At 47.7% G+C, this 27,787-nt stretch overlaps 1 protein-coding gene across 6 annotated transcripts in view; it reads right to left on the bottom strand.

Annotated features, from left to right (window-relative positions):
* Rap1gap2 (RAP1 GTPase activating protein 2) overlaps positions 1-25,308 on the bottom strand; it is a 226,847-nt gene extending 201,539 nt beyond the window's left edge. For 4 of the 6 annotated variants that reach the window (XR_012438714.1, XR_012438715.1, XM_074046620.1 and 1 more), the window contains exons 1-2: positions 25,244-25,308; positions 13,147-13,263 (exon numbers count right to left, since the gene is read on the bottom strand). Coding sequence is in view for 2 of the 6 variants with exons in the window: in XM_074046620.1 (XP_073902721.1) it covers positions 13,147-13,263; positions 25,244-25,293 (167 nt within the window). In the remaining 4 variants the exon portion in view is untranslated. Of the gene's footprint in view, positions 1-7,181; positions 7,340-13,146; positions 13,264-25,243 lie in introns of those variants that run through there. The other 2 variants (XM_074046626.1, XM_074046629.1) reach the window with 1 other exon arrangement.
* Positions 25,309-27,787: the final 2,479 nt, after the last annotated feature.

Here is a 27,787-nt window from a genome sequence, read left to right as displayed (position 1 = left end):
GCCCTGATTCTGACACTAAATGTAGCTGTGAGACAACTACTTAAACTACCTTCACCTCCATTTTTCATCTATGAAGAATTAATTTCAGTCATTCCTTGAGAGCCTCCCATGAATTTGGGAAGTCATACTTTCTTTTCTTCATTTAATCCTTACCACAACCATATTCACTTTCCTGGTGAGGAATTCGAGACCCAGGTTAAGAGACCTCCCCAAAGTCATAGGGCTGGTGTGTGTCAGTGACAGAATTCAAACCCAGAGCCTTCTCTTTGAACCCTTCTGCCATTCTTATAAAGCAATGATCAGACCCCAAATGAGGCCAGTGTTGAGCGTGAGCTGCTGACAAGCTGGGCTCCAGAAAACCCCGAGATTCTCCCTGGGCACCTTGCCAATACCCAGCAGAGCAGCACTGCCAGCCTGGGCCAGGACAACAAACTGAGATTCCTCCCCAAGGCCTGCCAAGCTGGGTGGAGGGATCATGCCTCTGGGATGAACAAGAACTCAGGTGGGCAGCAGTGGGGACAGAAGGGGCAGGGAGCTCCCCTGGACACTTTTTTAAAAGGCCTTCAGCTGAAAAACACCATGTTCATGATTCATTCATTTGATTTCCTTGGCTAAAGATGAGGTTTGCCCCAGTTTCAGGCCCAGAGCAATTCTGCTAGATCCCCAGCCTTACAGGGTCTTCAACAACAACATTTGTCCCTTGTCCATTTTAAGAGAGCAGGGCTGACATGGAATGATATAATAAACTGAGGCCGAAAAGGTCTTTTCTGCTCATTACCCCCTCTCTCTATAACAGACCCCACCCTTAGGAGGGCTCTGCACAGTAAAGTACCTTCACATGTTTTACAGGACAGCGGGTGGACAAAAGGAAGAAACCTTACATTTGGTGAAAACCTGGCCAAAGCCTCATCCACGGCCAGGAGGACCCTGGGTAAAAGTGTAGTTGCTGGTACAGGAATAACCTGATGAGGCACAGCCTGACAGTCCTCCCTCTTGACAGATGGGAAACTGGCAGAGACTAAGTACCATGCTCCAGGTGAATGCCTGTGGCACAGTGTATTTTCCAAAGATGGTTACACCACTCACGCATGCTCTTTTGTGAGTATAGAAGGGATACAGCGTCATTTCCAGGTTAGGCAAGAAAAAGTGAAATAGCTTTTGCATGGCTGTCTTGGGATGCTTGTCCTTTAATCCAGCATCATGCTATGCAGAAGCCCAAACTAGTGCTTTACAAAGAAAGCACATGAAGAGGCCATGTGGAGAGGGGCTGAGACCCCAAGCCAACAGCCAGTATCAAGTGCCAGACGTAAGTAATGAAGCCTGCAGGTGATTCCACCCATAGACCTTAAACCAACCCTGACAACACTCTGTGGAGAAGATGAGAGTTATTCCCACTGAGCCCTGTCCAAACTGCAGATTCATGGGCAAAATAAATGTCACCACAAAAGGTTCTAAGGACTTATGATGCAGCCTTAAATAACTAGAACAATGGCAGAACCAGAATTCGAACTGAGCAAGTGGGCTCCAGAGCAATAGGCCACACTGTGGAAGAGATGGTAAGGAGGAAAGGCTGGAGCTTGGGTTCAGAGTCAGGTCTAGCTTCATTCATTAATCCATGCGTTCATCAAATTTTTTGGCATCTCTACTGTGTTACAGACTCTTTGCTAGTTCTGAGGATATTTAGGTAAATAGATAAAACATATCACTGCTCCAGCCAAGGGATAAGGAGGTCGAGGATAAAAGAGGGATACATCCAGGTATCCCTCTTCCAGGTACAGTGGTATGCATCTGCAATCCCAGCACTTGGGAGGTACAGCAGAGGATCTTGAGTTTGAGGTGAGGCTGAGCTACATAACAAGTTCTAGGCCAGCCTGGGCTACATAGCAAGACTCTGTTTCTGCCATCTCCCAAAAAAGTAGAGAGATAACTTGAGGCAGGTATTTACAATAGGCTGATGTGATGGTTGGGGAGCCCTGTAAGGGGGTGACCTAGGACAGCCTCTCTAAAGAGGAGATAGCGGGATGAGATACAGAGTGTGGAGGGACTAGCAGCAAGTGTCAAAACAGACATGGGTTCACATTTTGGTTCCATCACTTGCTAGCTTAGTGACCTTGTGGAAGTGACCTCCACTTACCCAAGAATAAGGGTGCTTTTAGAAGCCACCTCATAGGATGGCTGTCCTCACAGTCAAGCCTGTACTAAGGAGTAAATGAGATGATGCATGAACAGTATGTGCTCCAGAGCCTGGTGCAGGACAAACCACATAAACATCAATGGTTACAGTTTGAATTCTGCAGAGGCCAGGCCCCCATGGGATGCCCAGAGCCCCAGAGACCACTCTGTCTTCCACGATAAACTACACCAGCCAAGGCTTCTGGGGAAGAGAGTATGCATAGTGGGGGTCAGGGAGTCTTCCCCCTTGTGCATTGGTGCCCAAGTCCCTGAGGGTGGGTCAGGTGGATGAGGGCAGGAGTGCACACTCCCCTGAAGCGTGCTGACATACTGGCTGCTTCTGCCCACCCCTGCAGCCATCCTGACTCATCTCCTCAACCCAGGGCTCACGGCCCACCCCAAGAGCTCAACCAAGCTGAAGGTTAGACTGGTCGTCCTTCCCCAGGGAAGCAGACACCCACATATCCAGAGAGGGAGGAACAAGCACAGGGGCGTATAGCTCAGTAGCAGAGCATTTGACTACAGAGAGAGAGAAGCAACAAGACAGTGGGAGGGGCAGGGAAAGAAAGCCTAGCATGAGGGCAGAACTGAGCAAGGCAGAAGAGTCACAGAGCCCCTGTTGGGGTAAAGTATCACCTGCCATCTCAAAAGGCACACCCTCCAGGACCCTGAAGGGCACCCAATAGGTGGCCAGCACTCACATCCAGAGAACAGTACCCACAAGAAAGCCAGAAATCACAAAACCTACACAGAGACGTGCTCAGAAGAGCCACACATAGCCACACAGAGATGAACAGGCAGCAGCCTAGCAACCAGACCTCCAGAGCACACCTGTGCACACACACACACACACACCTCAATCCACCTGACTGCTGGCCATTCCCCTCCTGCTCTTGCTCACTCCCAGCCACTGTGCCAAGGTCCTCCAGTGTCCATACCCAATGCCATCTGCTGACCCAAACCTGGAGGGCTCAGACAGACAGACCAGCATGATACAGGAAGCAGACTGACAAACCTGGATCTGAATTAAGGACAGCGTAGGATGTGACCCGGCTTTGAGGACAAGATGCAGACACAGAACCAGAGCCTGGCCGGGTTCAAGGGGCTCAGAACAGCCTGTCTCATGCCAGGATCCCCAAAGCATAATCTTGCCTTGTCATTCCACTTGCCTTAGAAGTCCCTGCAGCTGCTTCGCATCATGAACAGATGGACAGGAATCCCTTTGTCCCCATCTGGAAGCCCTGAAGACTGGCAACAGACAAAAGAAAAAACACAAAACACACACACACACACACACACACACACACACACACACACACACACACATACACACACACAGAGTGCAGCATGCTAGGCTGAGATCAGACATGAGGTAGAACTTTCCACTGGAGATGCACCAAAACATTGAAAGAGGTGTGGTCAAGAAGAGAGTGTTATCCATAAAGGGAGAGGCTGGCGTTACTATTTTATTTTTACTGAAGTTACTAAGAACAGAAGCTACCCTCAATTGCAGAGGTCAGGCTCGGTTGCAGAAGTCAGAGTAGTCTTTAAATGACTGTAAATGAAAACAGTGGCTACTGCACCTCTCCAGCCTCAACAGTGTGTGCCCTTGCCTGCAGACAGAGGGATGGATACAGTGACTTTTGTAATGCCAGCTGGAACTGCCCATGCAATACCTTCCCTGCTGTGTGAGCTCTCCTGGAGGGGACAGCATGTTGATCAGAGATGGGAGAGGGTAGGAAGACAAAGGCTACATGGTACCATGGCAACAGACCTTGGCCAAGGCACATGCACAACTTCTCCCTTTGCCGCTCAGTTGGAACAAGACCCAAGTATTTGCAGATGGCACCTCCCCTGTCAAAGCAGGTGGTGGCCTAGAACTGGCAGGTGGGCACAATGGATAAAGGGGAATGAAAAGGCTATGGACCCTGAAATATGAAACCTGCTGTGGCTTATGACCTTGTACTCCCCAACTAACCCTCAGCTACTGCTTCCCTTTCCTTCCATCCTGCCACTCCAACACTCTCCCTTAAGCCCAGTCTGTCCCTGCCCCCAGACATCTAATCCAGGGCACCAAGTCTGCCAACTCAGCCCCAGCCCTGGTCCCTCAGCATTCTTGACCACCTTCTGCCAACTCACTCTCCTCTCCCCTCCTGCTCTGAATTTCCCCTAGCCTTCTCCCCCTCTGCCCTGTCCTCCCACTGACTGTGGCCCAGACCAGTGCCCACGACCATCTGCCATCTCCAAACGCCAGCATCCACCCTGCCTCCATTCCTCCTTCAAGCACCTGCTTCAGAGCCTTCTGCTCTCCTCGTCCTCCTCTGCCCACTGCTGGGCTCCTGTGTCCTAGCCAACAGTGGCTCCAATTCACAGACTTAAACAGATCCAGTCAGGTCTGGGAAACTGGGCCATAGACTTAGAGGCACTGATCAGGGCAGGAGCCTGGCCTTTGAGCCCTAGATTCCACAAAGGAGGCTCAAAAGGTCGTCTTACCCAGGCTCCTCCTCCATTTGAGTACATGAGTATCTGAACCACCAGACCCTATTGCTTTCCTGACTACACAGAAATAATCCATCCGTGGAGTCCTTCACCAAACATGGGGCTGGCACACACTTGTGATCCCTGCTATGCAGGAGGCCATAGGATGGAGGATCATAGTTTGAGGCCAGCCCCAAGCAAAAATGTGAAACCCTACCTAAAAATAACTAGAATTAAAACAGGGCTGGGGCATGGCTCAAGTGGTAGAGCACCTGCCTAGCAAGTAGGGTACTAAGTTCAAACGCCAGTACAAAAAAAAAAAAATCACAGCACCCAGGTAAGGTAAGGAAACCAAGGTTCAGAGAAGTTAGGTAACTTTCCCAGAGTGGTCCAGCAAAGCATGCCACAGCACACTCTCTCAGCCATACCACCTACTCCAGTCACATCTTCAGTGACCAGCCCTGGGTGAGCTCTGAGCATCTTACATGAAGCCTGGACAGGCCTTCCTTGAAGGAATACCCTTGGGAAACCACCTGAACCTGATGCTTTCTGGAAGAATGTGGAGGTTAATGTCCAGGAAGCCACCCTGGTCCAGTAGAGACATGGCCAATGGATAAAAGCTTCTCTGTTTCTCTCCCCCAGCAGAAACAGTCCTGAAATGCAGTCCTGAGGATCCTCAGGACACCACCCAGGATAGGGTGTGGCCATAACAAAAAGTAGTACCTCCTGGTGTTGCTTTCCTTTCCCTCCTTCCTCACTCTCGCCCCACCCTTACTTCCTCAGATCATTTCCTAAATAAACCACCACATGCCAGCCTTTCTTTCAGGCATTGCTTGGGCGGGGGGCAGGGGAGATGCAGGTGGACACACAGGAGTAAGTGGTGGCTGGGTTAACATCCAGGACTGAGTGACAACAGAGAGTCACCAAGAGAGTGAAAGAACCTTCGTGCTTAACCACTGTACGCCACACTGCTGCGGCCGCCACTATCCAGGCCGGGGCCCTTTTTCCCCCAAGTCATTCTGAGCCACTGAGGCTCAGGACATTTGATCAGACAGGATCATGGAAACAAGGAAAAGGAGGGCTGTGAGGGTGCCTGCCAGGGGAGGATCCTCTTCTCTTGAAGCTACCTCCTGCCAAATTACCTTGACACCCTGGGCAGAGCAGGAGTCCCACTGGACATGCCCTGGCCTTACACAAGGGTAGCATCTGTCTCTGTCCAGCATCAACCACAGAGGGTCTTCAGCTCCCGTCCCCCATTCTACACTCACCAGGCCCCCCACGCCTCACTCTCCCCCATTCAACATCTGGCAAGGGAGGAGGGACTGGAGGCAGCTTCCAGGAGCCTGAGCAGACAGATCTAGGAGACACCCACCCAGCCCATGGACTGAAGCCACCCAGCACCCTTGCTTGGAGGTGTGGAGAGAACCTCCCCCAAGTCCATGGGTGAATCACTGCCCCAGACCTCACAGGCCCTGAGTCACTCCTGGCCTCCACGCAGAAGGATGAGCTTTCTGTTTACTCCTCACCTATAGTGGGACATATGAGGGAGAGCAGAGCCTTCTCCTATAAGGGAAATTGAGGCTTATGGGGATCAAGGGATAGCACCAGGGTCACAAGGCATGCCCCGATGCCTGGTTCAGGTTCCCCTTATTACTCCCTTGTGAGGTTACCACTCAGCAGAAGCAGATCCCCAGATTCAGAGCCCAAACCATACTTGTATGGAAATGCCCTTCAGGTTTGTTAAGAAGGGTGAGGGAGGGGCTGTATAGAGAAGCATGTCCTCAACCAGCTTCCAGGTCCAGACACAGCATCTGCTGGTGGCAAAGCCTAAGTGGAGCATTTACAGACTCTGGAGGTCCTCTGAACACATGCCCTAGACTTCCACCCAGAAATGGCATCACCACACCCCCCACTCACCCATCACCCAAGGTTCTAGAAAAAAGCATCAGGCTAGAGGCTGCCTTACTCCACAGTTGGGTGAAGGCCTCTCAGCCAGCAGCCCCCATCCTGGCTTCCCTCCCTGCAACAGGCTCACGCTGGAGTGAGAATCAACTGGGGTTTATTCTCTTTTGCAAAATAAATAAATAATAAAAGAATTTAAAAGTCATCCATCCTATCTACGGGGTCCTTCTGGGGTCCCTGGCTTTTTTTCCTTCTACTGGCCACCTGTAAACACCCATGTCTGACCTCGATCTTGGTCAGCTCTCACCAGACTCCAACAGGGGCTGGCCAACATCTCACTCACGCATGCACACACACACACACACACACACACACACACCTGCATGGATGCATGTGCAGTGCCCCACCCGGCAGGGATTTCCGAGGACAGTCACCCCAGCTCCCAAACGTAACATACTCTGTACAGTCACAGCCAAGACTTCACACGGGCCATACGTGCTGACATCGCTTTGCAACACGCGCATTCACACTCACAACATACGCTCCAATTCCACGCTCAGTCACACCCAGGACTCGCGTCCTGATCCAGGCTGGCTGTGGAATTACAACCCAGCCCCGGAGGCACTGACCTTCTCACTCTCCGTCGTGGATGGAATGTCAACAGTCAGTCCCGCCAGCTTGCCACGCCAGCGCGCGGGGAACGGAGGCATTCACCCCTCTCCATGCGGACCCGAGCCCCTTCCCCCTGCGTGCCGGGGTTCCCTCGCAGCCCGCCCAGTCGCGTGCACCGTCACCGCGGCGCGCACACGCGCACACCCGGCCCGCACAAAGCTGCACCCGCCGCCCGCCCGCCCGCAGCCGCTAGCACACCTGGCGGGCGCGCCCCCGATCTCCGGAGCCGCGCACCCGCGGCCCCAGCCCGCGTCCGGCGGGAGCCAGGGGTCCTCTCGCGGCCGCCTACCAGGAGCGCCCGCCCCTCGCCACAGCCACCCGGCTGTCCCTTCCCTGGTCCTGGCGGTGCTCACCGCGCAGCTGCCGGAGAGGGGCGGGAGGCGGGCACCGGGGGCGACGAGGGCGCCGGAGTGGGTGGTACAGCGGGTCCTGAGCGCTGCGCTCGTCGTGGGGACGCTCGCGTCGCCACCGCCAGAGGACAGCCCAAGGCGGCTCCTCCGGAACAAAGGCGCGGGGCGGGGCAGGCGTGTCCAGGGGACCCGGAGAGAGCAGGAGGAAGAAGCCCACCTGCCCACAGAAGTTCCTGGAGGATGGGGCCCCGCAGCAGTGGGGCACGGAAGTACGGAAAGATCCATGCGTTCACTCTGGGTGAATGCCATACTATGGACACTCGTTAGTGAGGTACCCTCCAGAACTGGCAGAACCCCTGAAACTGCCCTCCCCACCCATACCCACCCCGCCTTGGACCTAGCAGCTCAAGCTCCCAGCTTCTGTCAAACCAAAGATGCTCCTGAACTTGAAGGGGTGGAGGGAACGAAATATCCTCTACCCAACCTTTGGAGTACTTTGAGGCTTTTCCTTGGTAACCCACAGGGAGGGGAGCCTCTCATTATGGCTTGCACACCTCTAGTGATGGGAAGCTCTCTTCCTCAGGGGACAGCTCGTGACGTCCTCAGGCAGCTGTAAACGCTGAAAAGCTCTTTAATTGCACAGAAATCTTCGCTACAACCCCTTGGTCATGGCCTCACTCTGTACCGGCCACGAGAGCATTCTGCTTTTAGAACATCCCTAGGGACTTGCACTTACTGTTCTCGTGCAGGAATACCCTTGCACATCATGTACTGTGTTTTCCCAAGCCCCACTCAGCACCCCTCACTAGCACCTTCATGTGCTGTCCCCTTGTGTCATGCAGGACTCAATTCATATGTCGTTTTCCCAGAGAGTTTTGCCACCTCTTTCAAAGACCCTACACACACCCTGTTTTAGTTTATTCAACCATCTGACCCTCTTGGAAACTCTGGTCTCTGTGTTTACATGTTGGTCTGTCTCCCAGTAGGTGTGTATCTCATACAGGACGGACTACCCTTGTCTGGACCGTTGAAATCCCAGAGCCTGACACAGAGCACCATCACAATGGACAACTGTGGAAGGAAGAAAGGAAGGTCTGAATCCCTCCAGCATCCTGGTTCTGAAGGGTAACCTTGGCACAGGTTCTAGCAGAGGAGATGTGCTCAACCACCACTCACAGAATACTCATCTTTGTCTGAGAGTCTGAATCTCAGAACAGCATGACCATCTCTTCTCTCACTCTGGACTCTGCCCTGAGCACTTAAACCCCAAGATTCCAGTGTTTTCTTTGGCAAGCACTTAAAACATAGGGCCACACTTAAGATTCTACTCAATCAGAACCCCTCAGACAGCTCTGATTCCCTTGCCTGGCTGTCTAGATGCAGACAGGTTTAAGAAGTCAACATTGATTTCACTCTATCCCTATTAACCTACAACCATAAGAAGTCCCCCCTTATCCTCCCAGGATACATTCCAAAGATGCCTAAAACCACGTATGGTACCAAAACCTTATATACTGTGTTTTTTTCCTATAAAGATATCCCGGACTTACAATGGCTCCACTTACAAGTTGTTGACTTTAGGTCAGGATAGCGTGGAAATGATAAGCGTTCAGGGGCTGGCAGAGTGGCTCAAGCAATAAGAGTCCTAGCAAGCATGAGGCCCTGAGTTCAAGCCTCAGTGCTGGGAGGAGAAAAAAAAGCATTCAGTAGGAAATGTACTTTGATTTTTTAATTTGGGTTTTTCCAAGTTGGAGACGTGCCATAAGATACTCTCTGGGGATGCTGGGCAGCAGCAGAGACTATAACTCCCAGTAAGCCAGTGTACTGAGTTACCAGCATTTTTGAGATAAAGGCATTCAGAAAATTGCATCAGATAACTAACACTTTATTATAAAACAGGCCTTATGTTGGATGATTTTGCCCAACTGTAAGCTAATGTAAGTGTTCTGAGCACATTTAAGGTAGGCTAAGCTGTTATGGTGTTCAGTAGAATAGGTGAATTAAATGCATTTAGTATTTTCAACTTACAGTGAGTTTATCGGGATGTGATCCCATCATAAATTGAGGAGCATCTGTACATACATACCAATTATGAAGTTGAGAACTGTCAGTTTCTCTTTGAAATATACAAATTTCCAGCATTACTACTCTGGCAGTTTATGGCCATTTATTAAAATAAGGTTACTTGAACACAGCACTGCAATACCAGGACAGTCAATCTTATAGCCAAAGCAGCTACTGACCAACAGGCAGGTAGTCTATACAGCATGGATACACTGAATAAAAGGAGGATTCACATTCCAGGTAGGACAGAGAAGAATAGACGAAGATTTCCTCAGATGACTTAGAATAACACAGGATTTAAAATTTACAAATTGTTCATTTCTGGAATTTTCCATTTAATATTTCAGGCTGTGTTTGAGTATAGGTGAATGAAACTATGGGAAGTAGGACCTCAGAGAGGGTTTCCTGCTGTTCTAGATTTGGACCTAGAATCCAGCTTCCAGGGCATGTAGGGTCCCATTGCTGCCATCTCCCCTGCTGATATGATGTCCAGGTTCCTACCATCAACAGTGTCACCAGCATGCAAGCCACATCCTTCCTCAAGGCACAGATAAAATACACTGAATAGGGCTTAGGTAACAGCAACCAACTCATCAGCCTCCTTAGCTGAGCCACCCCCCAGCCCATATTCCTCTGTGTCACTTGCAAAGCTTCAGGAGGAAATAAGAACAATTTCTTGCAGAAACTCACAATCACTGTCTCTATTCCACCACCCCCAATCCAATTTCTAGTCTAGAAAATCAATCAGAAAAGCAAGTGAGCTTCCCCCAGCAGAGTGGGGTCTCAGGAACTTCACTTGAAAGTGAAGGTTACCGACCTCTTCCCTGAGTGTCCCAAAACCATCTCTTTATTAACAGACTCTGAAACTTGACCAAGACTGATGCTCAGCCTACTTATTTATGGTTTGTGGATGGCACTTCTCCCCCTTTGCAGAGATAGAAATGTTATACTCCCTGCTTCCCACCTTCAGGTTTGTGCCTTGTTCTCTGACAGGCAGTGAGCAAAGTGGTTGGAGCACTGTCACTCACTAGCTGTTATTAACCTCTGTGTCTCATTTTCATCTGAAAAACAGGAAGAACAACAGTACCTAGATCAGCCAGGCACCTGTGGCTCATGCCTGTAATCCTAGCTACTCAGGAGGCAGAGATCAGGAGGATTGTGGTTTAAAGCCAGCCCTGGGCAAATAGTTCACAAGCCCCTATCTCAAAAATACCCAACACAAAACAGAGCTAGTGGAGTGGCTCAATACTAAGGAGACTTCCTAGCAAGCATGAGGTCCTGAGTTCAAATCCCAGTACCTCCAAAAGGAAAAATAAAATAGTAACTAGATCATAACATTGCTATGAAGATTCACTCAGTTTATTCTTACAAAGCATAACAGACATTTTTTTAATTGGTCAGACATGGTAGTGTATGCCTATAATCCCAGCACCCAGGAAGCTAGAGGCTAAGGCAGGAGGATCATGAGTTCAAAGCCAGCCTGGACTATATAGCAAGACCCTGTCTCAAAAACAAACAAACAAAAATGGGTACAATCACTATGAACTATGGAAGACTCCTCTTCAAGTTCCCTGGGATGTAGCCTTTGCAGGGATAAAATCTGAAGTTATTTTAAATGATTGCATCATGCCTTAAGATGATTGCTTTCCTCTTCCATTAGTACTTTTTCATTAGTAAAAAAGAACTTTTACTAATGTGTCTTTGAAGGGCATTCTTGTTCTCTGGCTCAGAAAACTGAGCAGCTCTAACAGCTTCAGGTCCCACCCTCCTGCTTTTCTCTCCCTATTAACTTGGTCAGGTTTAGCAAGCCCACCTCAGGCTTGGGGCTTGCCTCCTACCAGCCTTCCTGTGAGTTCAGAGACTGCATGATGTTGGGGCACAGAGAAGAGCAAAATGGAAAAGTCCTGGCCCCAGAGAGCCTACCACCCAGCGGGGAACACAGACAATGACGAACAGACTGATAAGATGTCAGACAGTGGACAGATCTCTGAGGGAAAGGAAATAAGCTACCTTATGCCAGATGGCAATTGGCCTGCAAGAGGGCTTTGCAGGTGGCCTGAGACTAAATTAGACTGTGTGTCCTTCACGTCCACGTCTCACTAGAGTGCTCCCAGGGCAGCCACACCAGCCTTTCTCTCTTTCCCTCCAAGCAGTCTCAACCATACACTCAGAATCAATTTTTTTCTTTTTCTTTCTTTCTTTTTTCTTTTCTTCCTTCCTTCCTTTCTTCTTTCCTTCCTTTCTCCCTCCCTCCATCTTTCTTCCTTCTTTTCTCCCTCCCTCTCTCCCTCCACCTTCCTTCCTTCCTTACTTCCTTCTTCCTTCCTTCTTTTTAATAGGGTCCCATTATGTACCCCTGGCTGACCTCAAACTCCCAATCCTTCTGCCTCAGACTCCCAAGTACTGGGTCAGCATGTGCTCCCAGCTTGGAATTTCATTTTTGCACACTTCCTAATACTCTTGCATTAAGTTCCTGGGGGTTTTCTGTCTTTTCTCTACATTATTTGAAATCCACTCTCTGGAGTCTGGGGCACTTCACTAAATAACAAAAATTCCCAGTTGGCCTGAGTCACCTCTTCAGGGTTCCTATCACATCCACATCTTCAATTTGTTCTTCCTCATTGGTCAGAACCAGGTCCAGGGTAGTCGTCCCCTTTGCTGCTCCCTGTACCTTCTGAAACCGATCTTCAGTGAGACAAGAGGAGGCAGATCTGCTGCTCTTAGCTACATAGGACTTCCAGCAGGTGTCAGAAGAGGTGAACTCTCCCATCACTGCTAAGCCTGATTCCTGGGGTCAACCTGAAGCTGAAGTAAGAACATGTGCCCTCCATATCACATTCCTCCTTTCCTCCTTCATTCAACCACTCCTGGAAGGGAAGACCTGGCCATTCTTTGTTCTACCATTTTAGAAGCTGCTGCAATGAGGTTTTTCTGGGGCAAGTGAGAAGAAGGCTAGGGTTAGGGCTAGCAAAGGTTTTAGGAAGGGGTATGGCAGCAGCTGTTACACCAGCTATCCTGGGGCCAGAACCTGAGTCACGAAAAGCCCTCACCTCCCAGACTCAGGATCCCAGCTGGATTCTCTAGCAGGGAGGAGGAGACAGATAAGGAAGGCAGGGCTTGCTCCACCCAGAGCAAATCAAGGACTGCCCACCAAATTTGTCAGCCACCCTCTCTCTCAAAGAGGAACCTGCTGATCTCCAGGTCTAAGAAATCTCTGCAAGCATCATTCTTTGGGGACCCATGATCTCCTAGCAGAAAGCAGGGGAAATATGTTCATACCCATTTTACAGAGGAGAAAGCTGAAATGGAGAGTTGCCTCCAGTCAGTCAGGGCATTCTAGTGTGGGACCGGGCTCAGGCGGATAAACTCTTCCCAGGACCCTCCACCACTGAGGGCCAAGTTTCCCAATGTGGATTTATGGACCAGTGTGTGCAGGCTACAGAGGCAACAGCTGGGGGCTCCTGGGCCCAGGCTGAAGAATGAGGACTAGGGCATAAAACCCCTTTACCTGGAGGGAGACTCAAGGTCGGCTCTGCTGAGGATGCGGTGTTGCTGTGGGCTGTAGAGCCACTGGAAGGCTGTCAGCGTCCTCTCTTCAATTCGGAACCGCCCTTCCTGCACGTACCTGTGGGCAGAATAGAAGAGAGTGAGGAAGGAGTCAGGGCTCTGCCAAGCTTCCTTTGGGGAGCTGGCCCAGGTTGTTAAAGACAAGGAGTACCCATCGCCAAATACCCCGTCCCCTGTTCATCTGCCAGAAAGCCATTTTCAGAGGACCACAGTATAATGCCCTGAAGAAGAGGCAGCCACGGAGAGCAGATTTCAACTCAATAGATTGAAAAGCTGTCTAGAAGTTAGCTGTCCAAAGTTAAGAGGAGTCACTTGGAAGGGGTGAGTTCCCTGTCACTGGAGAAATGCAAGTAGAGGACAGGCAAGGGATCCAAACATCCTGCAAGACTCGCATAGGGCTAAGGCACTGGACTTCTTGCTGTCACAGCAGGAGAAGGGCTACCACCCCAGTAGAATGAGTCCACTCGTTAATTCAAAATTTATTGAGTGGTTGGGCTGGTGGAGTGGCTCAAGTGGTAAAATACCTACCTAGCAAGGGTGAGGCCCTGAGTTCAAGCCCCAGTACAGAAAAAAGAAAAATTATAGAGTGCCTATGAGGATGAACAAAACTGACATATTCCCTGCCCTCCTAAGTTTTACAGTTCTGTGAAAGAGAAGTAATCCAATAATCACATGAATAAGTACATCAGAACTACAGGGACTCTCCTGCTACTACAGTGGGAGGAGGACCTGACGACACCCGTCTACATTACAAGTGCATCTCCCTTTCAGCACAGTGACTCTCCACTTTGCAGAATGCATCTACTTGTTCCAACATGTGACCCAGGTTATCTGTGAGATTGTTTATAACAGCAGCAGGCTGGGAACAACCCAGCCAGCCATCAGTAGGGAACTAGTTAAATAAATCATGGTTTGTCTTTACAGTAACACCACGTGTAGCCATGTTTGTTTGTTTGTCTCCTCTTTTTTTAATAGTGGGTATTAATTGCACAAAGGGGCTACATAGTGATATTTCCATGCGTGCATATAATGTACTTTGATTAAATTCGACCCGTTACTCTTATTTATCCTCTCCTTCCTTTCTTTTAAACAATTTTAACATTTCATTATTCTATTGTCATACATGCATATGAAGTACTTTGAACATATTCACCACCACTCCTTCACCCTCTCCTTTCACCTCCTTCCACCCTCTCCCCTCCCACTGGTAAGAATACTTTTTTTTTTTGACAGCATAGGGTTTGAACTCAGGGCCTTGCACTTGCTAAAGCATACCATTTGAGCACAACCTAAGAAAGGTTTTAAATGAGGGTTCTTATGTGCTATAATGCAGGATCTCCAAGACACATTAAGAGAAAAAAAATCAAGTTCAGAGCAGTATGGGTAATGGATCTTGAAAGGGAGGGGGAGGGAAATAAAGTAGAAATTATTACTTGCTTATCTTTATATATACAAGCTCTAGAGACTAAAAGGTAATAAAAATCATTCCCCCCTGGGAGGGGAAGGAAAAACAGGGTGGGAAGGGTGTGGGAAAGTGATCTTTAAACAATGTAACTTGTCATACAGAAGAGCTGTTACCTATCCCAAAGTTTCACTGAGGATGTGTGTGTGTGTGTGTGTGTGTGTGTGTGTGTGTGTATGTGTAATTATAAACTGGGTAAAGTGCCAATGTGGGAAAAAATGTGCAGCTTTTTTGCTATTGCCTGGGGGACCCAGGCCATTTACTAGGGGGTGGAGGGGTGGGATTTGCAGGTGCAGCTGAGCCACAAAGAACAAAAAGGACTGTCCTAGTCAGCTTGAGCTGTTGTAACAGAATACCATGGATCAGGTGGCCTAAGTGACAGACATTTATTTCTCACAGTTCTGGAGGCTAGAAGTCCAAGATCAAGGCACCAGGGTCTGGTGAGGGCCCTCTTCCTGGCTTGCAAGTGGCCATTTTCTCATTTCATCCTCACATGGCAGAGAGAAATCACCTCTCTCATGTCTCTTCTTATAAGAGCTAGAGTCCCTCTCACAATGTCTTTCTCTTGACCTAATCACCTCCTGAACACCCCACATAATATATATATATATATATATATATATATAATATATATTATAATAGATATATAATCTTAGCATATATATGATATGCAATGTACCTCAATTGTCTTCACTCCCCAGTACCCTCTCATTTCCTCCTCCCCCATCACACTGACCCCCCCACACACACAGACCACATTTTACACTCAAGGCAGATGGCTCGGATAGGAGAGGGCAAGAGATGGAGAACAATCAGAGGACATATGAGTGAGCTAAGCTATCTTCCTCTGTAACCTGCTTCCTGCCCCCAGATGAGTTCCTTCTTATAAACTGTGGCTCAGAGGTTGGCTCCTCCACGAAGCTCACCCTGACTAATCCCATCCTATTCTGGTGATGTTTCTGACTTCTTCCATACTTGGAAGAAGATTCAGTTCTGAGTGACATGCTTCTGTCAATAGGGAAACTAATCACACTGATAAACTGGCAATCTTGTTTGCCTCCAAGGAAAGGGAACCAAGTGTCTGGAGAGGACTGTAACTGTTTTGGTCCCTTTGAATGCAAACCACATAGCTACATTGTGTTTTCAAAAAGTAAATGATTACCTTTTAATTTAAGACCTCTTCTTGGCTGGTAGAGTGGCTCAAGTGGTATAAGCCTGCCTAGCAAGCATGAGGCCCTGAGTTCAAACACCAGTGCTGCCAAAAAAATAAATAAATTTTAAAAGACCTCTTCTTATCATGAAGTCCTAGGTTGTTAGGGACAGAAAAATCCCAAAGGGTCACTAATCTGGTCTGATAGCTTTATTTAATAGGTGAGGAATAGCCTCAGAGCAGGCACAGGGCCACTCCCAGGGTGACAGACCACACCTCAAGTTGTTCTTTGTTCCACTAGGCACACACAGGCCCCTGAGGGGACAGCAGGCCCACTCCAAGCCTCTCCTCACTCACCACTCAGCCCTGCCCTGATGTGAGATAAACCTCAGCCATAGCACCCTCTCCACCTCCTTGTCCGAACCAGACCCAGCCAGCACTTCCCTCCTCCCTGCATCCCATCTTCCAGATATAAGGGGAAGGGACTGTAGTAAAATGGCTATCAGACTTTCTGGCAACCCCAACCTGTATTTTAGCTGTGGGTAAGGGATTTTCCCTGTGAGTCCCTGGTTCCTCATCTGTCAAAAGGGGTTATGGCACCCTTTGAAGGGTTGTGTGAGGATTAAATGAGATAATACACAGGAAATCCTTGCCATGTGTTCATCGTGATCACCATCCCTTCCCACCATCCTCTTCAGTCTCCTCCAGTCACATGCCTCACATGCATCCCTGAGAGAAAACCACACCTCACACTCTCTCCTCTAAGCCCCACATCAAACCCTGTGGAACTGGTTCGTCCCATTTTAGAGATGAGGAAGAAGAGGCTCAGAGAAAGAAGTGAACTTGTCTGAGATTGCACATGTAGGAAAGAGCAGAGGCCAGGCCCTCCTTGCACCATCAGCCACTGGCATCCATCCTCTCCTTCATCTGAATCAACCCCACTCTCCAACACATATCTGGTCAGTTCCACCCCATTCCAAAAGGTCAGTGGCTTCTGAATGCATACAAAATGTCATCTACACTACTCACCTTAAATGTTCAGTTGTTCCCTATTCAGTTGTGTGTGTGTGTGTGTGTGTGTGTGTGTGTGATGCTAAGAACTGAATTGAAATCAGGGCCACCCACATGCTAGGCAAGTCCACCACCATTAAGCTACACCCCCAGCCCTTTTTAATTTTATTTTGAGACAGAGTCCTGCTAAATTGCTTGGGCTGACCTTGAACTTGTGATCTTGCCTCAGCCTTCCAAGTAGCTGGAATTATAGGTATGAACCATCACATTTGGCCTTGTTCCAGTATTTCCCACCATTACACACTCCCCATGCCCCCCGACCCCGCCATTCACCCACAAAGACCACTCCATCCCTGATGCATTTGTTCTTCTCAAACATGCTCTGGTGCCTCTTCTTACCTCAGAGCCTTCTCTCAGGCTGTGCTTCTAGCTGAACTGCCCTCCATCTCTGCCCCAAACCACACTGCCTCAGAATCTGTCCCATCTCCCAGCCAGAAGCCCAGGCAGTGCTAAGTCTCCTAGGTTGCTTTGCTTAACCTTGATCACAGCATTTGATCTCTCTGCTCGCCTCTACATGAGTTATTTATGTGTTCCACTAGAGTGTAAAGACTGGACCTTATCTGGCTCTGAGATCCTCTGGCCTTCAGAGTCAGCCCGCCATAAAAATCACAACAGCAACAGTAACCATTCCATCCCAGTAATGTTCTGCCATAGATTATCTTCATTAACAACCCCAATATGGTAATAATGTGTTTGCTGAATTGGACTGCATCTGCAAAACAGACTGACCATCCCCAAATATCTTCCGTTAACCCGCCATGTATCTTCAATTCCAGTTAGTGGTATACTGAGTAAATACTGCATAGGGCCAAATTTTTCAGCTTTATCAGTCAATGAAACTTTAGCAATGCTGAGAGTGGTGGTGCACACGGTAATCCCAGGACTCAACCAGGGGGATTGAGAGTCCAAGACCAGCCTGAGCTACACAGCAAGACTTGATCTCAAAAAAAACAAAAGCTGAGGATGTAGCTCAGTAGTAGAGTACTTGCCTAGCATGGGCAAGGCCATGGCTTTGATACCAGCACAAAAAAAAAAAAAAGAAGAAGAAGAAAGAAGAAAAGGAAAGGAAAAAAAAAGAAAAAAGAAAAGCAAGAACTAGTTGCTAAAGAAAGAGGTCATGATACCCAGTGCTATGGTCTGAATGTTTTGTTCCCCAAAATTCATACGCTGAAATCCTCACCCCAAGACAATGGTAGTAGGAGGTAGAGTTTTATGGGAGGTAAGTCATTAGGGATAAGCCTTCATAAATGGTATTACTGCCCTTAAAAAGAGACCCTTCCCCAGCATGGTGGCTCAAGTCTATAATCCTAGCTACTTGGGAGACAGAGATCACGAGGATCAGTATTCAAAGCCAGCCCAGGCAAAAAGTTCTTAAGACACCATATCATGGGTGGGCATGCTGGTGTATACCCATCATCCCAACTTCTGGGGAAGCACAAATAGGAGGATCAAGGTCCAACCCAGGCATAGAGCAAGACTCTATCCCAAAAATAATCAATGCAAAAAAAAAGAGGTCAGTAAGAACATGGTGCCAATCACAAAGATGCAGAGCCTAGAAGACAGTTCCTAGATAGAAGCCTGAAGCCATTAGTCAGGGTAATTCAGGAAAATGAGCCAATAAGGTTAGAGTTTTGATTTTGGTTTGTTTTTCACTTTAGCTAGTTTGGATCCAGGTTTCTTGTAACAAAAAAAAATTTTTTTTTTTTGGTCAGTACTGGGGTTTAAACTCAGGAACTCACACTTACTGCACAGGCGCTCTACCAATTGAGGCACTCTGGCAGCCCTTTTTTGTACTGAGTATTTTCGAGATAGGGTCTTGTGAACTACTTACCTGAACTGGCTTTGAATTATGATCCTCCTGATCTCTGCCTCCCAACTAGTTAGTATTATAGGCATGAGTCACTGGCGCCCAGCTGCAAAATAATTCCTACACAGTATCCTGGAGGTCAATATTCTATCAAACAGCACAGCCAGCTGCTAATGGAAGTTGGAGATTTTCTTGCATCACTAAGAGTACTGCAAGAATATTTATAACGGGAGGTGTGGCTCAGTGGTAGAGCTCTTGCATAGCATGCATGAGACCTGGTTTGATCCCCATCACTACACACATGCAAAAATCAATGCTCAAGAACATTTCATGACTCTCATTGTTCGAATTAAATATAAACTCTTTGGCTGAGCACTCAAGCCCCACTACCACCTGGTTCTACTCTCTAGAGCCCTATGTCATCTTCCTCTCCTACATGGATGTAATCCCCCAGCCAATGTCATCAGTGCTATTGTTCCAAACACATCCTGCACTTTCCAACTGGTATATGTCCTCACCTCAGAATGTCACCTTTCCCCCCATCTCTGCCTGCCAAAATATCCTTCCAGGAAGTTTCTAAATACAACAGAAATATATATACATATTCATATAGATAGATAGATAGATAGATAGATATAACACATGTACTGTATGTTGACATATTTGGAGAAAATACTTAGAGCATAAAATCAAAGGACTGGATGGGCAGAGTGGCTCAAGTGGTAGAGTGCCTGCCTATAGCAAACATGAAACCATGAGTTCAAACCTCAGTGCTGCCAAAAAAAAAAAATCAAAGAACTGAAGATATATATATATATATTCTCCTCCACCTTGGTGGTACTAGGGTTTGAACTCAGGGCCTCATGCTTGCTAGGCAAGCGCTCTACCACTTGAGCCACTCCACCAGCCTAACTGAGCATAAATTAACTAGAATCCAAATCTTAATTTCTACATTTTTTGGGGGGGGCAGCACTGGGGGGTTTGAACTCAGGGCTTCATGCTTGCTAGGCAGGCTTGAGCCACTAAAATGGGCCTAATCTGTGTTCTTCCTTCTAGTACTGAATCTTAATTTCTAGTACCATTCTCCAACATAAAATGGATCCTTCAAAAATTACTGATTCTGGAATTGAGGCAGGATTATACGAGATGAACCTGGAGCATCTGATAGTGTCAAAAAGTAAGGAAGCCATTGAGTATAGTAGCTCATGTCTGTAATCCCAGCTAATCAGGAGGCAGAGACAGGAGACTTGAGGTCCAAGGTCAGCCCCAGGCAAAAAGTGTGGCGCAGAAGATAGAGCACCTGCCTAGCAAGCATGAGGCCCTGAGTTCAAAACCCAGTACCACCACCACTCCCAAAACCAAGCACAAGGGCCAGGGTGTAGTGGTACCTGCCTATAATCCCAACTAGTACAGAGACAGACAGGAAGATCAAGGTTTGAGGCTGGCTCAGGCAAAAAACAGCTAAAAGCACATGAGCTGGGGACATAGATCAAATGATAGAGCCCTTGTCTAGCAAATGCAAAGCCCTGAGTGTAGGCCCAGTATTGCAAAGCAAAACAAAACAAAAAACAAACAACAACAAAAAAACAACAGTGATTGGGGTCCATCAAAGGAAAACAGTAACAACTACAAGAATTTTCAATGGGACACTGCCTGGCAGTCTAGTGATTAGGATTCAGCACTCTCACTGCTGAGGACTGGGTTCAATTTCTGATTAGGGAAGCCCTTCTTGGGCTTACAGAGTGGCTCAAGTGGTGGAGTATCTGCTTAGCAAGCATGGCCCTGAGTTCAAATCCTAGTACCGCCAAAAAAAAAATTCCAATGGGCAATCTGAGCAACAAAATAAAGTAATTTTGGCCTATAATGCAAAGTTTAAAGTAAACATCCATGAGCAAGGAGAAGTTGGAGAGTTCACACTTCCCAGTTTCAAAAGTCACTATACAACTACCTTAATCAAGATAACATAGTATAGGTATAAGGACAGACATATACACCACAGGAATCAAACTGAGAGTGCAGAAATAGACCCTAACACAGTCATTTGATTTCTAACAAGAGTACAAAGACAATTCAACTGAGAAAAAATAGTCTTCTCAATAAACGATTCTGGAGCATTGGGTTACCCATATGCAGAAGCCAAAGTTGAACCCTTTTCACATACCATATGCAAAATTTAATTCAAAGACTAAATGTAGGGCCTAAAACTATAAAACTCTTAGAAGAAACATAGGGGTAAAACTTCATGACCTTGGAATAGACAATGATTTCTTTCTCTTTTTTTTTTTTTTTTTTTTGCGGTAGTAGGGTTTGAACTCAGAGTCTACACCTTGAGCCACTCCACCAGCCCATTTTTGTGATTGGCTTTTTTGAGATAGGGTCTCACGAACTATTTGCATGTGACTGGCTTCAAACCATAATCCTCCTGATCTCTGCCTCTTGAACAGCTAGGATTACAGGAGTGAGCCACAAGCGCCTGGTGATAATGATTTCTTAGTAAAGACATCAAAAGCAAAAGAAAAAAATTAACAAATTGGACATTATTAAAATTTAAAGCTTTTGTGCTCCAAAGGACACCACTAAGAAAGAAAAGTCAGGCACCAGTGGCTCATGCCTGAAACCTAGCTACTTGGTAGGTTGAGATCTGGAGGATCACAGTTTGAAGTCTGCCAGGCAAACAGTTAGTGATAACCCATCTCAACCAATAAAAAGCTCAGCAAGGTAGTGCACACCTGTCATTCCGGCTACATGAGAATTGTAGATACGGGGACTGCAGTCCAGGTATAAAAACGAGACCACATCCTGGTGGTCTACTGGTAAGTGGGCAAAAAAAAAAAAGCAAGACCATATCCAAAAATAACAAAAGCAAAAAGGGCTGGCAGCTTTTGGTAACACGTCTGCCTAGAAGCACAAGGCCTTGAGTTCAAACCCCACCACTAGCTAGGCGCTGGTGGCTCAAAAGGCACTAGCAAGTGTGAGGCTCTGAGTTCAAACCCCAGTGCCACCAAAAAAGAAACAAAAACAAAAAAACCCCACTACTTCAAAAAAAAAAAAGAGAGAAAAGATAAAGCCTAGTAGCTGGGCTACAAGGGAAACTGAGACGAGACAGGAGGATCCCTTAAGTATGGGAATTTGAAGTCAGCCTGGGCAACATAGTGAGATCCTGCCTCAAAAATAATAAATAAAAAATATTTTTAAAAAAGCTTACTATAGTCAGGTGCCAGTGACTCACACCTATAATCCTAGCTACTCAGGAGACAGAGATCAGAAGGATTGCAGTTGGCAGCCAATTCTTGAGAAACCCATCACAAAAAAGGGCTGGTGGAAGGGCTACAATGGTAAGAGCACCTGTCTAACAAGTGTGAGGCCCTGAGTTCAAATTCCAGTGCTGGAAAAAATAAAATAAAGTTACTATAGAACAGTATGCTGTGTTATGCCTCACAGTTCTGTTTATTGCATATCTTGATTAAATCTCTCTCCTCTCTCTCCTCTCTCTCTCTCTCTCTCTCTCTCTCTCTGTTTCTGAAGTACTGGGGTCTGAACTGGAGCCTACACCTTTTTTGTGATGGGGTTTTTGAGATAGGGTCTCATGAACTATTTGTCCCAACTGGCTTCGAACCTCAATCCTCCTGATCTCTACCTTCTGAGTAGGAGTAACTAGGATTATGGGCGTGAGCCAGCAGCACCCAGCTCATCATTTTCTCTTATGCTTGATTTTTATCTCACCTTGTTTCCTTCATCATGGCCCTAGGAGCAACAGGCTATATAGAGCCTAGGCTATGCCCTCTGGGTTTGTGTAAGTACACTGTATGATGATGAAACCATCTAACCATGCATTTCCTTGTCATTTAGTAGCACTTGACTACATGTGAAATGCCATAAAAGATCATCAGTAGAGGCAAGGTACAGAAATTATGGTTCAAACTTACATTTAAATATTCTGCTACCAACAAAAAGAATGTTGCCAGAGCACCATGCGTCCCCTTTTAGCTGCTCATCCAGCCCTAGTCTCTATCCTCCATCAGCTCCCTTAGACTCTAAGCCCTAAAGTTGAAACTGGGCAGCGCCCAGCACTGGCCTTTAGACATAACAGGAATGTCAAAACAAACAAACAAAACCACACATACATAATAATGAATTGATGATTCTAATTGAATTGTAATTTAATTTTTGGTATTTTGTAGAGAGTTTGGAGAGTCCAAAGAAGGTAGGTGGTGGTTCTGAAAGGGTAAATGGGCATCAACTGTTTTTGTTGCTCAGTGACAATTCCCTGCCCTCTTCCCCAAATCCTCAAATTTCTGTTTGAGTAGAGCTGATTTAGCCCCACCCATGGGGGACACTTATCCCCCTTGGCCAGTTAGGCCACTCACCCCCTTGGCAACCGTGATTTGCTCAAAAATGGGCATGTGACCTAGGTCAGGCCAATGAGATGCCTTCCAGAGAACTGGGCTACAATTTTTAAGAAGTGGAAGCTTCTTTCCATGAGGGTTGTAAATCTGGAGGCCTTTCTGCAGCTTCTAATAATCACCTTGTTTCCCCCAAGGAATAAATGAATAAACTGGAACAGAGGCAAGCAGAGGGATAAAGTGAGCTGGGTACTTTTTGGTGGCATTATTTGAGCACCTAAATCCAGTTGTGCTCAAAACATGAAGAATTCCTAGAGTTTTCAGCACTGTGAGCCAATAAATTTTCTTTTCTTTCAAGCCACTTGGAGTTGATTCCTACCAGCAACCAGACCACTTAGGTCACATCCTCAGGACCTTTTAGAAAGGCTGAGGCCTGTAATCCTAGTTACTCAGGAGGCAGAGATCAGGAACAATGCAGTTCAAAGCCAGCCAGAGCAAATAGTTTGTGAGACCCTATCTTGAAAAAACCCTTCACAAAAAAGGGCTGGCAGAGTGGCTCAAGATGTAGGCCCTGAATTCAAACCCCAGTACCAGAAAACAAAAACAAAAACAATTAGGCATTAAGAATGCTCTTTGCTTCATCAGATTCAGCCCAAGATCCAACTCAGTCAGATTGCGCAGGCAGCAAGGAGTGGGAGTGGGGTGACTGTGAGTGAGTAACCAAAACCTATCCCTTTAAAACTGTCTCTGCCACTGTGATGGAGAGAACTGATCTGGAATGTCAGTTCTGGGAAGTCCTGGGATCTCAGTGTTGTGCCTCATTTTGAAGAAGAGAATACTAAGTAACTTCTTGCCCCCCCCACAACTCTTCAGATTCTACTTTCATATGATTTATATATTGGCGTACCATTGGAGGAGGGATTCCATTGCTAAATAACAAACTTGGAAATACACTGGGGATTCCTCCTGCTGACTTGCAGGAATTCTCTGACAACGTGAACTTGTATGTGTGGCCAGTCTGAGGTGGTGGGACAGTCCAGGAAATGGGCAAAACAAAGGAGTTAAACCCTTGAACAAGGCGTAGATTCAAATTCTGTCATATTTTGCTGTGACCTTGACTAATCATTTTCCCTCTCTGACCCTCAGTTTCCTCATCTATAAAATAGGGGTGCTAATACCGTTCTCTGAGTGTAACTGTGAAAAGTAAGGGAGTCAATACCTGAATCCTGATGACCACAGAGCCCTGGGAAATGCTAGTGAAGTCCCTGTTGTTATTATTGATACTATTACTGTGGTTTGTATTTTAGACTCAGAAGTACTAGATGCTATGTGTCCAGGAATGCTACTTCGGAAATGTCTCTTGCCCCTGGTGCGCGTAGGATGATTTGGGATGGGAGTGAGGTCTCTGCCAGACATTCTGCCTTAGATCTTGGAGATCTTAGATCTTGGAGTCCTCCCAGGACCGTGGTGGGCTGAACAGGCTGCCCTGGATCAAGACCCTGGCAGCTCTGAACATAAGGACTTCGGAAACAGGGGAGAGAGAGGACCCTGTGTTCCAAGGGCCCAGCCTGGGTGACTGGGCTGTGGTGAGTCTGAAAACCTTCTCAGCCTGCAGTCCTGTAACCTGACACCGGCAGGCTCTGATTTCCCAGCCTTGGAGGGATGGCGGTGGGGTAAAGGAGCAAGTGCCCACCTACGCCATACCTCCTAGCCCCAATTCTCTAAGCCCCCGTCCCCAAAGTGCCCACACTCTAGGGGTCCCTGGTGATGAACTGGGGCTTCTCTTTGAACACAGGGTTAGAGGCTGTGACTTGTGCCTTGTTGGGGCCCAGGTCTGCAACCCCACCCTGGGCAGCAGAAGGAACAGAGGTAGGCGGGGACCCTTCCCCCGATTACACCGGGGGGTGAACCCCGCCGGTGTGCCTGTGGAAGGAGGACCGGGGTCCCTTCAAAGTCTAACGTCACGCCCAGGATCCCGGGCGCCGCGCCTATCTCTCTGGACAGCCGCAAAGACGCGCGCGGGGACGCCGGGTGACTTTGATCCGGCAGCCCAACACCTCTCCATCAACCCGGCCCTGCAATCTCTCAGCTCAGGAAGAAACTTTGGACCACTGTCCCCGCTCCTTTCGGTCAGGCCCAGCTTCGGGGCGCAGGGCACGCGGGTTAGCGCCCGCACCAGGCCGCGGCCACCCGCTGCCCACTCACCAGCGCACCAGCTGCCAGCGCTTCTCCCCCGGCGCCCGGCGGCCTGCCATGCCTCGCCCGGCCGACAGCTCCCTGCCCGGCGGAGGCTGCTCCGACTCCGGCTGCCGCAGGGCCAGTGCCGAGGGCGCGCTCGCAGTCGCGGGGTGCGGCGCGGGGCCGGGCGGGCGGGGCGGGCGCGAGGCGGCTGGGGCCAGAGCCCGGGCGGTGCGGAGGGCGCCGCACTCATCTCCCGTGCGGCCGCGGCCCCGCCCCTGAGCGGGCTAGGTCTGGGTCACCGCGCGCCCCCGCAGTTGCACGCGGGACTACAGCCTGTCCCCTCCGCGTTCTTCTACGTCGTCGGGCTTGTGGAGCCGCACCCGAGTTCGGCTTTCCCAGCCCTACTAAAGGGAAATTTGACTTGCTGAGGGAAGAAGCAATTCATTTAATCCTTCTGTTCCTTACTCCCATGTAACACTTGTTCTACCTACCCAGAAGGTTATGCATAAAAATTGAACTATTCTACATGCTTTAAGTGAAAGCTGTTTTGTCCTGTAAATGATTGAAGTATTGTAAAGTGGCAGTAATTAAAACAGTATGGCATTGGCCTAGCCCCTCCCTAGGACAAGCTTCACTCCGCCCTTCAACCTCCCATCCACTCCAGTATCTGGTTCATTATGGAAGGGCGGTAGACCAGCCTGGCTGGGAGTATAATTGTCACATGAATCCCAAGTCTGGTGTAAAGGAACTGAGTTAAGATTGTTTACAGCCTGGCGTCGATGGCTCACTTCTGTAATCCTAGCTACTCAGGAGGCAGAGATCTGGAGGATTGCGGTTCAAAGCCAGCCTGGGCAAATAGCCTGCGAGATCCTATTTTGGAAAAAAAAAAAAAAATCCATCACAGAAAAAAAGGACTGATGGAGTGGCTCAAGATGTAGGCCCTGAGTTCAACCCAGTGCTGAAAAAAAAGAGTGTTTACAAACACAGAGGTTGTCCATACATTACACCAGCCCTCCCAACTCACCTGTCTCCTATCTCAGGACAGCCCATATGCTTTGCAGGACAGAAACTATGCAGACAGAAGAACAAGACTTGCTTCCCCGTGTAGACTGTGGGCCCATGGCCCAGAACACTATAAGTTTCTAGGGGAGTCCAGCACTATCCTGTGTTCAATAAACCCATGCATGCCTGTAATCCCAGCATTCAGGAGGCTAAGGCAGGAGGACCATAAATTCAAGGTCAACCTGAGTTACATAGGGAGACCCTATCTCAAACAAACAAACAAAAATAAAACAACATTACAAAGGTGAGCAAGGCAGTGTGCACCTGCAATCCTAGCTACTCAAGAGGATTGATTGAGCCCAGACGTTCAAAGCCAGCCTGGGTAACACAGACTGTTCTCTTTCTTTAAAAAAAAAAAAAAAGACAAGATTACATAAATCTTCAGGATCCCCATCTAGGCTTCCCATTACACTCAACTACAGAAATGACAAAAGAACTGGGGATGAAGAATGTAACTGACACAGAGGTGCCTTGCAAGGGAAAGAGAGGAATTCTCAGAAGTTTAGATGAAATTACTTGGGTAAAGTGCTCCACTCAAAATAATGGTTACTTCTGGAACTAGATGTGTACTTTTTATACACTTTTATTTTGTTACAAGTTTAATTTTAAAATAGAAAAAAAATTTAAATAGCATTTAATAAATTATCACATACAAAGTGCATAATAACATTTATTATTATCAACATCATCATCTCCCATCTCATAACACGTGCAGTCAGCTTTGCTCTGTGTGTTCACCGGTGATTTCTAAACCTCTTCCAAGGAGGAAGCCCCAAGTCCCCTGACCTTCAAGTTCAGGCCCTAGCTCTCCCTTCACATAGCAATATTCTCAGCTCTGGTGGCTCGATCACTTTCAGATGCTCCTTGGGTGATTTATACATGTCATTTTTTTGTTTCACATATAGATATTGTCCCAGTCAAATATGTTGCAAGTTTCCCGAGGGTAGCCTTAGATGTTTTTGAAGTCCATGTGGAAGTGTGGTCAGCTGCACAGCTCTGTAAGAAGCTCTTCTTGTGGCAAAGCTGTAGACCCCCATGTACAAACAGGACCACTTCTCAGACAGAAACCAGAGTTTCAGGATTCATCTTGATATAGGACACAGAGAACATTTGGGACTTGGTCATAACCTTCCTATCCATGTGTACTTCACACATACATAAAAGCTTTCATTCACATCTCACAACACTCTTACAAGGATCCTGTTGTCAGACTCGATGTTCTTCCCATTTTACTGAGGAAGAACTAGAGCTCAGAGAGGCTAAGACTTGCCCAGAATTAGCTTATAAGTGGCAGAGCTGGTATCAGAGCCCAAGTTTTCAGGCTCCTTTATACCTCATCTTTTGGAGATTCCAAATATACCTTTCATCATTCTTACTGTTGTAGGTGGTTCATCAGAACCCATCCCCCTGCTGGAGACACTTGGCCTAGGAATACAGTCCTCTAGGAAGGAGATCAAGGAGCTAGAAAACAACACCAGGACCAGGATGGCTTTTGTGCTTCTGTCC

Source organism: Castor canadensis, chromosome 11 (assembly GCF_047511655.1).
Source record: "Castor canadensis chromosome 11, mCasCan1.hap1v2, whole genome shotgun sequence".
Classification (NCBI taxonomy): domain Eukaryota; kingdom Metazoa; phylum Chordata; class Mammalia; order Rodentia; family Castoridae; genus Castor; species Castor canadensis.
Note: the sequence above shows the minus strand (reverse complement) of the source record. Positions and strands in the feature narration are given on the sequence as shown.